General features: G+C 42.9%; 1 protein-coding gene across 8 annotated transcripts in view; it reads right to left on the reverse strand.

Annotated features, from left to right (window-relative positions):
* Window positions 1-220: 220 nt before the first annotated feature.
* Slc24a2 (solute carrier family 24 member 2) overlaps window positions 221-15,002 on the reverse strand; it is a 351,643-nt gene continuing 336,861 nt past the window's right edge. For all 8 annotated transcript variants that reach the window (XM_029539915.1, XM_021200589.2, XM_029539914.1 and 5 more), the window contains 2 exons: window positions 10,750-10,916; window positions 221-5,853 (listed from right to left, as the gene is read on the reverse strand). In XM_029539915.1, the coding sequence (XP_029395775.1) occupies window positions 5,604-5,853; window positions 10,750-10,916 (417 nt within the window). In that variant the 3' untranslated portion in view covers window positions 221-5,603. The remainder of the gene's footprint in view (window positions 5,854-10,749; window positions 10,917-15,002) is intronic.

A 15,002-nucleotide genomic window follows, 5' to 3' on the forward strand; every position in this document is an offset into this window, starting at 1 on the left:
ACTGGTCCTTGGAAGGTATTTGCACCACTGTTCACCTCTGTGGTTACAGATTCTGCCTGCCATCCAACAGCAATTAGAATGGACTTCTCCCAGGATTAGTCATGTACAGGAAAGTGTGGTTGAGGGTAAAGGCCTAGAACTTTTGAATATTTACACTGTGACAACAGCAGGAAGAAAAGGAAGAAGAAAGAGGGAGGAGGAGGAGGAGGAGGAGGAGGAGGAGGAGGAGGAGGAGGAGGAGGAGGAGGAAGAAAACACCTAAACAAATGAACAAAAATTCAAGGGTGCTTTTGATGAAAATAGGTACAGGGTCCTCCAGTGGCAACTTTAAATCGTGTCATGGATACAGATCAAAAAGTGTTCAAAAGCAGTTGACTTCTGCCACAAAGGAAACGCAGAAAAGAAAAGAAAAGCAAAGCAAACAAATAAAAAAAGTCATCAGCTGTGGGGTCTTAGGGTTAAGCAGGATGGGGTTCTTCTGTCAGTGTCAAACACTGACCTTGGTCACACTCGGAACTTTTTACTGATATCCCATGATGACTTAATATCAGTGCTCCTTGGTACTATAGTAACCAGTAGACAGATTCTCCCAGTGCAATCAGTCTCTGGTGGGAGCCCGTGCAAGTCCACAGCATTCCTTCATCCTTAGGTACTCTTTGATTTTCCAGCCCAGTCCATCAGTCTCTTAGGAAAAGTGCTTTGGTTTAGGCACCATGATTCTCCATTCAGTCCCTCACTGTACAATAATTTGAGCCCATGTGCCTAAACTTTCAGAACTAGGTTGATCTCTCAAAGCCTGGCTAGGTCATGCATTTGTTTGTCCTTCTGTTTGTCCCTCGTGTGGCCCTTTCTCCCACCCTTTCTTAAGAAAAGACTCACAAACAAGATTAAAGACTTTGGTGCCATGTAGGTAGTCTAAAGCGAGGTTGATTGTCTATGTGTGAGAAAGGCATGTGGATTCATGCTGTCTGGGCGGTCTACATGGGAAGCAAGCTACTTCCAGATGTAGCGAACATGAGCACATCTGTGATTGCACAGAGGCCTATGTCCTCATTGCTGTGGCAACGACAGCCTCTGTGGACCCAAAGTGCCCAGTGACATGAGAGAAATAGCTCGAAGGTGCAATAATATGTATTGGATCTGAGCTGGCTGTATTTCCTTTATTGCTTTTCTTAGCTATATATTTCAAAGAATACGAAGCTGTGAGATTAAAAAGGACCACAAAGATTCAAAGGCAGTAAGCTGAACTCAGACAGACACTGGGGCAAGGCACAGGTACCTTTCTTTCCTGAGTCCTTCTTGACATGTGCTTTTCAAATAAATGTAGGATGTGTATAGACTCTAGTAACTGTTTAAAAATGTCTGTTATTCATAACCACTTTAAACACCATAGGTATATTTGGTTGCTTTCTTAGGAATCCTATTACAAATAAATAATCTTTTCTTCTCCCCTCCCCCTTTGAGTTTTATATTTTTCTACCAACTCTCTCTTACTGAGAAGACCTTGTCTGCTAATTGAAAAGAATGTTGTGAGAGGCATGGGAATTGAGGATGACAGCTTAAAAATTATTAGGCCAAGAGAATACGTTAAGGGTAGGTGTTCGTTTCTATAGCATGCTTTTTTCTGGAACACACCTGCTGTCTGTAACATGCTACTTGTTGGGGTCTCAATCTTTCTGGGTGCAATGAAGAATAGGATTTGTGTGTGCCTGCACACTCAAGTGTGTGTGCATGTGTGTTTGTGTGAAAGTCTACCGAAATTCTCTGAAATGCTTCATTCAGACAGGCATCAAACCCTATCAAATGCTTCAGTGTAATTCTCTCAATAGAATACTTTAGATTCCATCTCCCCCTCTGACTGGCCAGTAGCTCTAAGCATTGCCTCTTCTGTGAACAACTTTCTGTTAAGGTGGTCTGGGTGTGGATAACCTTCTTTTACAGACACCATCTTCCCTCATCTCAAGTCATAGAGGCATTTAAAAGATGTGGGAAATAGTGGTATAGGGGAGTTGGCCAACTCTCTCTGGCCAGGAGCAGATATATATATATATTTTAATGTCACCAAAAATCTAATCACGGAGGCAGCTATGTTTTGCTGAAAGGCCTCCAAACTTCCTGACTCATGTCTTCCCTATGAAGTAACTTCTAATGACCCCTGTCAGAGGCCTTGCAAAGCATTTTCCGTGAACACTAGACGGTCCTTGCCTCTTTTCATGACTCTAAAGTGAGTCTTCAGACATTCCGCATCATCTGCTGAGCTGATGAATAACCCCATCTCTGAGCCTCTGCACATGGACTCTGCCCTGCTGACTCTGTCTGGCATGTTTAGGTCCTGGGAAGTTGAATCACACCATTAATCTCATGCTTCATCCCATCAGAGACCGGCCAGGTCCAGAGGGCAGGTGGATGTGTCATGGACACTCTCAAATGCGAATCTAGGAGTTTCTATTTTAGATTCCTCGGTCTGAACCAAGTTTCTCTCCTGTTTCAGGGTTGCCTAAGGCTATAGCAGAGATGACAGCAAGCAAGACTGGCTTGGCTTTTCTCTGAGTACCAAATTTCCCATTTGGGTACAATTCCTTTATTTTAGGATGAGTGGTAAAATTTTGGCTTGAACTTTTGATATTATTTCATACCCTGCTCCGGAGAAGCAAAGAGACAGCAGTCTAAAATTCTTTTCCCATGCCTCTTGTTGCATATTTTTACTTCTCTGAAAGCAACAGGGACACAGCTGCCCATTTCCTACATTCTGTAGTTGGAATGGTATGTGAATGTTTGTGTGGATATGTGCACAGAATAAAAAAAAACAAACCCTTTTGTTCAAAAATGCCCACTTTGGTCAGTGTGCATGAGTTTCCTCTTCCTTGACTGTCAAATCCGATGCTCTTTGCTTTGGGATTCCAAGTGTGATTGGACCAGTAGGATGATGCTGCCCTTGATATTGTCTGTCAGCAGACCCAGTACACTTGCACACACTGACATGCAAGAAAGAAATTGGAGATGTTCTGAATCTATCCTGTAGGAAGCAGTTTTACAATGATGTGAATGATTCCAGGACAACATATGGCCACACAGCCACACACTCCTCAGACAAGGCAGCAAGAGCTAGCAGCAGATGATGCCTGCACCTCTCAGGGAGGTGGGGGGGACACCATAGAAGTGGGGGCTGGCTTTGGGAATGTTGTCTTCTCAAAGCAACTTTTGTTCAAGACCACAACTCTCCCTACGAAGCAGAAATCTCTTAGGCACCTGGAGTGCTTCCTGGCTTCTTGGTGAGGAGGGGATACTCATGATGGGAGAAGACATTCTCTGACCTTTCTTACTTTACAGTCCACTTGTAGTTGGCTTTTAAAAAATTATACGTTTTCAGCAATAAACCAACCAGAAATCAGAATTTATCCAACAATCATCATGCTCTCATCTGAGCAGCCAGGACAAGAATCTGAGATTTTAGAACTGAAAACTCACTTTTCCTTTGTCTTTCTCTGTAAGGAAGCAACCCAAATACTTGCCCCATACAAAATCCAACCCTTGATAAATGGGGCATGGATTTCTCTTTCACCATTGAAATCCCAACTCTGCATTGTTGGAGAGACTTGAAAGCCAGTTTCTTTGGTGGCAGACCTTTTTATTTCTTGTGTCCTCAGGGGGCCTCCACTTTGAAGTGCCTTTTGCTTATGAGTGAAGAGAGGTGAGGGGCTTGCTCTGCCTGCCTTGCTGAGCTCTGTAAATGGAGCCTTTGTAGATGGAATGCTGAACTTGAGCTGCAGTATTGGGTTACCCGACCTTTTTAATTCAGCTTTGAGTTCTGCATCCTGCCTGCCTCCCTGTGTTAAGTGGTGTTCACAACAATCAGAATAGGCATAGTGCCAGATCAGGACGTGAATACGTGGTGACATTCTCCGTGCATGACATGTGCCAATTTACACTCAGGGGGCCACCCTCTCTTTACGTTTTCAGTTGATTTTTAAGGAGAAAGTATGGTTTAGGGAAATGAAAAACTCTACATATTTTTTTTTTTAAATGTAATTTGCTGCCAGCCAGTCCCATTTTCTACTGAAATAAACCTTGTAGAAGTCATACAAGATGTCAGACAGAGCTTGGGGACACTCAGTGAATGAGATGACCCCATGTAAAGCTGAGCAAGATATCAGAGTGACTGCTTCCAAGTAGTGTAAAGAAACGATGGAACATGTACTGTCTCCACTGTGCTTGGAATGCTAAAGTTCCAGATGAGGTTATGATGGGAGGCAGGATACAGATGTTGTATGAGTCTACAGACCAAATCTGTGACATTGGACTTGGAAACTGTTCTGGGGTGAGGGGGGTGGGGGCCTCTGCAAACAAACCTGAACAGCCTCAATCAAACACTGCCAGTCTTTAGTTTAGATCTACTGGGAACAATCTTAGACACTGCAGCCCTTTGTGACTGCACTGAAAAATGCTCTAAGGAGCAAGGAGCTATGCCCTTATGTTCCCATTAGGTGGCAACCCCCACTGAGCACCTCTGCTGGACGGTGATTTTCAGCACACATCTCAGCGCTCTTGGCAGGACTTTGGACTGTGTGGGAGCCCTTGGTATTAAAGCATGTCAGATGACAGTCATGGCTAAGATTGCCCTTGGTCGTTTGATGATAATGGGCCGTGCACTGGAACATGATAGGTTCAGTTTATATAATTTTTGCTGTCCTAGAAAAGCACTACTTTGGTTTTTCATTCATACCATCTACTTGCATGCTGGGGCATTACAAGAAAACAAACCAAACCAAAACAGCCCAACCCTCAGCAGATCCCTCTCCTTGCCACCCAGTCTGAGTGTCACCTGTCTTATGGAATCCCAAGGGTCTCAGAGCACCCCAGTGGGGAGGTGATTTTTTTTTTTTTTGGCTTGTGAGAGTATTTTAGAGGTTCTATATGGGGCTCCTACAGACTCCCTCTATTAAGCTCTCCTTCTGCAAAGAATTTCACTAAACTTAGTACATCCAAAGCAGGATAGAAACCATAGCAAAGAGCACTTTGCCTACTGATTCTGTTAATTCAGCTTTTGCATTTGAGGGGCAAAGCACAAACTGAAGGTTGAAAGTTGATGCCCCTCTTCAAATAGGTACTATAAATATACTAGAGCTATCCCTGAAAAGATGCATTTGCACTTAAATATATGTTTATATATATATAATTTTTCTTTCTGTTTGTGTACAGGTATGTATTAATCTATAGGTCTAGGAGAAGAGGTATAGTACAGAAACAGGCAAGATTTGTATGCTCATGTGTATATATTTATAATATTTGTATTTATATGTATGTATAGCCTCTGTCCTCTTTTGTGTCATCACAATGAACGTACCTCCGACCAGCGAGGAGTACCTGTCAGTGGTGATGGAGGTCCTCTTTGTCTCTTACATGGAGTTCTTTCATCAGGCAAGGGCGAGGTGCCTGTGAAGTGAATGGCCCCGTGGGAATCCATCCTTCCTCCAACCTTCCAAGGAGGGATACTTGCCTCCCAGGGCTGTGCACAAGCTGCCTCTTCTCAAGACTGCAAGGAGCCTGGAGCCCAGAGCCGGGAGGGACTATCCATGCTGTTGGTTTAAGATATGGCTTTTCCACTAGATGGAGACAGGGCACACGAGAACTTTGTCTTCCAGGAGGACGCTGACCACCAGGAACACGAAGTAGAGGCCAAACATGATGAAGCCGAGGATTTTGTTCATCCGCCATTTGCAGAGGGCGATGGAGAGAATGACAAAAAGCAACATGATGAAGAGGAGGACGATGGCACAGAAGAGGCCATTGCTGCTGACAGTCACTGGGCTGAATCTGTGGATGATGGTGTAGAGGAGCCAGGGCAGTGGGAGCCTGAGAGGAAGAGAAGCAGGCAGGAGAAGAGGGACAGGGAGCAATCAGGTGTGGTGAAGAAGCTCTAGAGGATGCCTGTCTATGATTTGAGGAGGGTGGCATTTTAGGGTCTCTAGGACAAATGATTGGCTCAGGAAACTATGTAAAGAAATTGAGGGGACCCTTGGACACTTGACCAACTTCCTGACTCATTTGTTCTCTAGTGGACAACATCAAAGGTGTGCCTGCTACAGGTGACCTCTGAATTTGATTCAAATTAGTTTCTGTTTTCTTTCTAGAGGAGATTACAACGCACTCTCAGTCCTAAAAGGTGAATCGAGATTTGTATGGGGTGAGGGGAGGACAGGGCATCAGAAAAAGGATACAGGCATGAGTGGTAAAAACAAAGAAGAGAGCCTCTAATTTTCAGGATGGAGACAGAGTAAGAAGGACTTCTTTGAGAACCTAAAATGCCATAAGGTTGTATGGTGGTGGTGGGGACCAAGGCACAATGTTGCAGTCTGAAGTTTATTCTGGGAAAGATGGATGGTAATAATCATTTACTAAAAAAGGGTCTTGGGTGGGGCATGGTGGCACATGCCTTTAATTCCAGAACTCAGGAGGCAGAGACCAGCTTGTCTCTGAAAGACTGAGCTCCAGGACAGAACCACATAGTGAGATCCTGTCTCACTCTGTAGTCAAAAAACCCAACTAACTGACTAACCAACCATCCATCCAACCAACCAACCAACCAACCAGCCAGCCAACCAACCAGCCAACCAACCAACCAAAGGGTCTTACATTTATAACGAATTTTTAGAACTTTACTATAGATTTTCCTATTAGTTTTCTTGCTTTGAACTGACTTTTGAAATCTGACAACAACCACTGTTTGCTAATCAGAGTGCTAACTTTGACAATCACAAGGAAGAATAGTTGTTGGGAACACGCAGGAGTTAGTTAAGTGAGCCTTGTAGGTAAAGAAACATGATTGGAAATATCTGGTTCCAGTGGTGTACTGCCACCTGGAGGCAGTTCTGAGGCACGCAGCCAGTTCTCAGCTGAGCATGGCTAGGAAGGTTCAGTTGTGCCTGGTTTCTGGGATGTTGGGGAGGAAGTAACCTTTTGAATCACAAAATTTTCTAATGGAAAAGCAAGTAGGACATAAGCTTGTTTTTCTTTCTTTCTTTCTTTCTTTCTTTCTTTCTTTCTTTCTTTCTTTCTTTCTTTCTTTCTTTCTTTCTTCCTTCCTTCCTTCCTCCCTTCCTCCCTCTCGCCTGCCACCCTCTTTCTTTCTTTCTTTCTTTCTTTCTTTCTTTCTTTCTTTCTTTCTTTCTTTCTTTCTTTCTTTCTTTCTTTCTTGGCTAATAGGTTCTGAGAGGCCACATTATGTATGCATTTTTGAATTCCTAGGCCTAGCATGAGTAGACACATAGGAATGCTATGCTGACTTAGGCAAAGCTCAAGTGATTGACACCATGGCCTGTGATGTTAAAGTAGATCTTTGTTCACTAATACTTCAGTGCATCATGATGAACCGAGGAAACCCAAACTTTGCACTAGACAGTTGGGTCTTGAACATGCCCTAAAGGCTAGTTGTTAAAGGTTTGGTCTCCAGCCTGAGGCTCTTGGGAGGTGATGGAACCTTTAGGAGGTAGGGTGGAAGGAAGCTAGGTCATTGGGGCCATGATCTTGAATGGGATTTTGGGACCTTGTCCTCTTTCTGTTGTTTTCTTTGCTACTTGGTCACAATGAGGTACGCAGGCCTTCTCTGCCATGCGCTCCCACTGTGACACATTGGTTACCCAAAGGCCACAGGTTGACACCTCTGAAGCCATGAGTGAAAATAGATGTCTTCGCCTTTAAGGTAATAGAGCTTAGACATTTGTCACGGGGCAGGAAAGCAAACAGCCCATAGTAACACTTATACACACGCACAACTGATTTTGGTAAAGTTGAGGCAGGTAGCTCTTCTGATAGTTTGTAAAACTCTTTGGGGAGTGACACTTGATCACTCTTTGGTGACTCACACCTCTTGATCTGTCAGATCTGTTGTCAGTGAAGAAACATAAAAAGAGAATGGGCTACAAGTGCGACTTGATTCAGAAAAATGATCATTTTTTTGCCTTATTTGAGTAAAAAGTTGGGGGATCTTTTTACAATTTCTAGCAGTAAAGAACTAGTTAGACAGTGGGTAAGCCAATGTAATGTTATGCATGTTATGTATGTTATGTTATTTAAACCCACAAGCTTAGAGATCTGGGCTACAGAACAGCTGGACAAAGGTTTGCCTAGCATGCAAGATGCCCTAGCATCATCTGCTTTGCCTAAGACAGACATAGTGCTGTAAACCCAGCATGTGGGATGTCAAGCCAGAGGAATCAGGAATTCAAGATCATTCTCTTCGATACAGGCTGCCTGGGCTGCCTGAGACCATGACTCACCAAATCAAACCAAGCCAAGCCAAGCCAAGCCAAGCCAAGCCAAACCAAACCAAACCAAACCACAAACTCTGCAAGCCATATAGTAACAATAGGAAAATACTCATGATGTAATTTTAATTTAGTCGTTCTTTCATTTTTCCCTTTTCCTTTTATTTTTGAGACAGGGTCTCTTGTAGCCTACGTTGGCTTTGAACTTGTTTTTTGGCCGACTCCTGACCCTTCTCCTTCCACCACTCACAGGGTATCTATTTATTGAAGAACTAGGATTAAAAGTAGAGCCTTTTATATAATTTTAATCAAAAATATGAAGGGCACTCATCAAACTAGCAAGGTAACTTCAATTATGTAAAGTGTACATATTTTGAGTGGGTGGCAGATCATCATTCACTTTTGTATGCACCTTCTAAAACACTATCTACTACTTATGTGTGCAAAAGGAAATGTAGGCAGGACTGTGGAGAAAATTTACACTCACTATATTGTTAATAACACATTCAATGTGATGATAATAAAAAACATAAAACTGAACCAATTTTGAGAAAGATTTTCTAGAAAATAAATACATAAACTATACCAGTACCCATTAAAATATTAAAAAAACATTCTGTCTGTTAATGCTGCTTTAAGGGATTTATGGTAATGAAATAATACCTATAATAGCATAAGGCAGAAGAAAGAGAAGATCTATCGAAAGACATTGCTTAGACCTGTGCAAGAGGAGACACACCCGAAGGCAGAGTGTCAGTTCCAAGGGTTATGAAAGCACCGAGCAGAGCGGTGCACGTGGCCTGCCTGGGTACTAGGAGAAGACAGTTTGTGCCAGGCCTATGTGGCTTTAAGTTGGAAAAGATAAGTGCCCTCCAAGAGAACAAAACTGAATATTCTCTAAAACAATTATTAAATATTTGCAGGAGAAGATAAAAGATAAAGGTCTTCTGGTAGCAGGACTAGGGGGGATTCTGAGAAACTCGCCCGTGTTACTATTTATATATATATATATATATGATTTCATATATATGTTATTTGTTGGAGTACGCACCTTTGGAAAACGTGACACACATGTCCATCTGGATGCTTAGAAGCTTTAGACTGTAATGGGCTCTTTCTTTTTCACACTAGAAATCCTCCCTCCTCCTCCCTTGCTGGACCCCCTCAGGTGAGTGTAAATTTGTGAGTGGCAGAGTTGACAAATACAGTTCATCCCAGGGCAACTTCTGTGAAAACACCCTCTATCTGGTCCTGTGGTAAGCACTTCTGAGATGCCATGCACTGGACAATGGGCTAGGCTTTGGTGAGTTCATTAGGGGGGGGGGATGCTTGAAAGGCTCACAGATTGGCAGGAAGAAATAATTCTAGTGAGGATATAATATGCAGAGTCTATAAGAGCAGGCAGGAGCCCTGGGGGTTTGACAGGCACTGGAGAGACAAGTCAGAGTTCCCTGTAGACAGATGAGGAGGCTCATTAATGGGCAGGCAGCAAAAAGCACAAGGCCTTAGAAGAAGGCACCTTGGTCTCTGACAGACGACTCAGACACTGGGAACTCACAGTTGGATTTTACTTCGAGACAGAGTGCTAGCCCTCCGAGATCCTCTTTTAATTCCAGCTATCCCATTCACCAGCTACACTACTAGCTCTGTGCCTTCTAGTTTCCAAGCAGAAATGAGGTTGATCATACATAATCCGTATGACGGCGGTGTGTTTTAAGTTGCTAACTCTAAGCACTATATGAACAATGACAGATACATGTGTAATGGCTTAATTGAAAGGAAAAAGAACAACCTTCAAGAGGTTCAATGACAAAGTGGGTGCGTTCTAGTGAATTTCCCAACTTCAGGGTCAAGAGCCCTATTATCCTGAAAGCACAGAGACTCTGTGACTTAGCTTCTCAGGAGCTGACATTCAGGGTCATTTGTCAATTACTTTTGACAAGTTATATGAACGGGAGAGATAACAGAGTCCCTGCCAGTCTTGCTCACTACAGATTATTCCTCCCAAGAACTCCAGTTTGTTCAGGTAGGAAAAAATGTCTTATCTTTTGCCTTTCACAAAACCTAGGCTGCCAGGAGTTTTCAGGAAAGGAGAAAGAATGTCAACATTGGGCCCAGGTGAGTCCCAAGCTGCCTTTGAATCCAATCTTACCTGGTCAGGTTAGTGATTAGAGAGTAGGAAAAAAAAAAAAAAACCACAAAACTACCAGAGGTATGGCAGTCTTTCCTGGACAGTGAATAGTCATACTGTGTGCTGAGGGTAGTTATGTAAATGAAAGTCTTATTTTCTAGACCAGTCTGTATGTAAGTATTTGTTTTTGCTGGTCATAAAAAGCCAGCTGGTTCAATGGAACAGGGTTCCCCGGCTTAAGTTTATTGGGCACTTGAGAAGTTTTGGGTTAGAGAGCCAGCTCATATTTCTACAGCTTAGAAGACAAAGACAGAAGTGAAGCTGGTGCGCATGCTTCTAGAGCATTTTACTCACCCCACAGTGATGTCAAAGATGTTGCTTCCAACAGAGCTGGACACAGCCATGTCCCCCAGGCCCTTTCGGGCCACTATGACACTGGTGATAAGATCAGGGATAGAGGTCCCAGCAGCCAAGATGGTCAGACCCATGATTTCTTCACTAATGCCAATTGTCTCTCCAACCTGAATGTGACAGCAGGGACAAGTGTGAGGGTTGGAAGTCACAGACCCCAGCGTCACTATGTGACTTCTTTTTAATGAGCCCCGCCTCTGTTTTGAGATAAGTGCTGATACAGTAAAAACCGAACAAGCTGTAATCACTGATAAAGGAGTTTATACAGCGTTAGCATCCATACCCAGGAAGTCAGCCATGTGCAAATGAAGATTAAACAGGCTATCTCAAATAATAACGAGCTGTAGAGACTCTGAGTTCAGCCACCATACTGTGTCTTCTTACACAGGGAAGCTGCAAGATTCATTTAACAAGTCAATGAACTTTGAACCTAAGGCTAGCACCTGACAATGGTATCAAGTTCTAGGGCCCTTTAATCTCCTACTGAGTGTTAAGACAGTGTCCCAACTTTTTCTTAATACCTCCACCACTCTTAAACACCTATAACCTGTATTGTTTCCACAGCGACCTTGGCAGTCAGTGGGTGTACTCAGGCTTGGAAATATGAATCTAAATCTACAAAACAGCTCCACATCAAGGAATCAGAGGGCCTCAGTCCCCAAACTGTCTTAAGGCAATTAATAACTGTTCCTTGTACATTGTATTGATTCTTGCATTCTTAGCCATCAAGTAGGGATTATAATACTTACCTTACAAAGAGATTGTGGGCTAAATAATAGTTTGTGAATAGTGCATCATTATTGAAAAACGAGAAGGTACAGTATTCTATTTTATCATGGTGTTTATTTAAGGTTGCTGAGCTGTGGTTGGAGAACTGTTCTAGCCTCACCTAGAAGCTCCATCCATCCATCCATCCATCCATCCATCCATCCATCCATCCATCTATACTGGGGATCAAACACAGGGCATTGTGCATGCTAGGCAAGCATCTACCATTAAACCAAATACTCAGCCATGGGTTCTTTGAGACAGTATGCCACTATGAAGCCTAGGCTAGCTTTGAACTCAGGATCCTCCTGCTTCTGTCTTTTTCCTGAGTTCTGGGACAGTGATTGTAGGCCACCATACATTATTTCCTTTGTTTCCTCAAACACTTTATTTTTTGTGGGGATTAAAATAAAAAACATATGTTTTTCTGGTGCTGGTGAATTATTGGTTTCAAAACTTTTAGACAATGTTTTCCAATAGTCTACTTTGTGACATCCACAGCATTTTTTGAATCATTTAATGGGCAAAATAACACACAGGAATAAATGGTTTTAGGGAATAGAACACTTCTTCTAAGTCTCTCTCTCTGTCTCTCTCTGTCTCTTTCTCTCTGTCTCTGTCTCTGTCTCTCTCTCTCTCTTTGATTTATAAGTTCATAATATTTTGGTTCCTGGTAACTTAAAGGAACAAAGAAAGTGATTTTTATTTTGTAGTCTGCTCAAAGTCCATGGAGCTGACTTTGACCCCCAGACTTACAGATTCACTGTCCTTCCCCCATTAGAAGGTAAGTTCCACGGCAGGTAAAGACACGTGCCACCAAGTCTGTAACCTGAGTTAGATATCCAGGACCCACATGGTGAAAGAAGGGGAATGATTTGGTAATTCTACCTGCCCCTCCCCATACACACTGATAAATGCTAATTAAAAACTTTAAAAAAGAAACAAAAGTAATCTACATGCAAGCAACATCCTTATTGAGGATAACACTGTATTAAAATATTAGGCTATAAAAATTGCTGTTTGAGTTGCTGACTTGATTTTTTGAAAAAAAGTAGTTAAACGAGGGCCTCACGAGGTTTGCTCGGTGAGCAAAGGCACTCGCCCCCAAGCCTGGAGACCTGATGCCAGAGCCTATGTGGTGGCAGGAGAGAAATGACTCTGCACGTTGTCTTCTGACACCCACACATGTGTTGTGGCATGAGTGTGCTCCTCTCTGCCCAAATACATAAAACAAATGGAAATAAAGGTAAACAAATTCTATCTAGCTTGGGATCAGAGCGGAATTTCTAGCCACTTCTGATGTAGTTCTAAGCAGACCTGTACCGCGTTGTAGTGTGTAGTTGTGTGATGCGCTGTTCTCAGGCAACTAATGATCAACTCTGAAGATGCCACCTCCTACTGTATCAAATATTCCTCTAAGATGTCATTCTTTATGCAACAACAAACGAGCACATCCCTCAGAGAAATGTGCGAATGAGCTTTCATCTTTAACAAATGATAAAAATATATACATACCAAAGACCTGTTTTAAAATAAATTTCTTTATGATTTTTACCACCAGCAAATGTTTGACTTGTGTATTTGTTTTATAGGATGATATATCTGGGGTTGTTGTGTAAAAATATTTCTTGGAGAAGAGGAGCTTTACGAAGAAACAGGTTAAGAAGCTGTTCGCTGTAGGCTCTAAGGGCCAGCTAGCTGTATGAAGGATCCACTCACGCTGGTGATTTCCCTGGAAAATAGGCATGCCCAGTTTGCACATAATGGTCCCCTTCTCTTTGACTGAATAATTAAATTAACTCTAAGTAAGTTGTAATTGATTTAACACATTCTTAATGATTTAAATTCTTAGAGGGAACGCTGGTGCAGCAGCCATTTAGCATCACACGATGTATGTTTGGAGTTTGAGTGCCTTTCCCAACAGAAGAGCACAAGACTGGAGAGAAGCATGGTGCCTGGTTAAGAACCCAGCTGTGCACCCTACAGTCCAGGAAACCTTTCAAGTCTCAGAAGAGGTTAGTCTCAATTTCCCGATTCTCCTTCCTTTCCCTTTCAAGCACTAGGATGCCGAACATGTGCTGCCACGCCTGGCTGCTTGGGTACTTTTCTTAGCAGTTTGAAACTCAATGTCTTTATCTGTAGATTGCAGATGATGATCATCCCCTATCAAATCTACCCATAGGATTAAAAATCAAGAGTAAAAAGACAAAGGGCATGGACTGCCCAGCATGGAGAACATCCTCGAGAAGTAATGCTTCCTACGCTCAGCTTTGAGAACGGAAGTTTGAAAACACTCATTCATGTTTTCAAGCAGTAATTCTGCCATGATATCTTGGGAATCAGCATTGTGACTGGTACTGAGTTAAAATGACAAGAATGACATACATCATTATGTTCCCCCCCCCCCAACTGAAGCTCAAGGAAGGGCACTTTGTCTTTGAGACCTTTCTTAATAACCATTGTTAAAAGGCTGGTTAGGGAGTTGATAAGATGGCTCAGTGGTTAAGAATACGAGCTGTTCTTCTAGAGGTTCTAAGTTCAATTCCCAGCAACCACATGGTGGCTCACAACCATCTGTAATGAGATCTGATGTCCTCTTCTGGCACGTACATGTAAATAATAAATACAGAAATAATTAAAAGGCTGGTGAGGGTTGAGGAGGTAGCTCAGTGGGCAAGAGCAGTTACTGCACAAGTCTTAGGGCCTAGGTTCAGATCCAAGGTATCTGTAACCCCAGCATGGGGGCTTGGGGTGGAGATAGGAAGAGCACTGGGGCTTGCTGCCTGCCAGCCTAGCTGAAAGGCTTAGTGGAGAGACACTGTCTCCAGGTCATATATGGTAGGGAATGATAAAGGACAACACAGAGGACTTCCTATGACTCCCACATGGACTTACACATGTGCACACATGCATATGATGCACGCAATCACAATACACACAGATCTATCTATCTATCTATCTATCTATCTATCTATCTATCTATCCATCTATCCATCTATCTATCCATCTATCTATCATCTATCTATCTATCTATCATCTATCTATCTATAGAGAGATCGATGAGTAGAGAGGGAGGGAGAGGGAGAGGAGACAGGAGAGAGAGAGAGAGAGAGAGAGAGAGAGAGAGAGAGAGAGAGAGCGCTATGCTGAGCTGCTTGCTCCAGACAAAATAAAGACACTGAGGTAGATGGGATTTTAACTTTCTTCAGCCAGGCCTTAGGTGGGAGCAAGATGCAGCCAGGCTCGCCGTCCTCCACAGAGCTGTCTAACCACACCTCTGCTGATTTGATTTCTGACCACGGAGATAAGCCTGGAGAATAAGAAAGGCCTTCCCTGCAGTATACTTTGTCTGCACTCCGCCCAACATTGTAACTGCTTCAAAAGTAACCTCCTGGCAACCAAGACTAGGGACACGCAAGGCAGACGGG

This window comes from Mus pahari, chromosome 6 (genome assembly GCF_900095145.1).
Source record: "Mus pahari chromosome 6, PAHARI_EIJ_v1.1, whole genome shotgun sequence".
Lineage (NCBI taxonomy): Eukaryota > Metazoa > Chordata > Mammalia > Rodentia > Muridae > Mus > Mus pahari.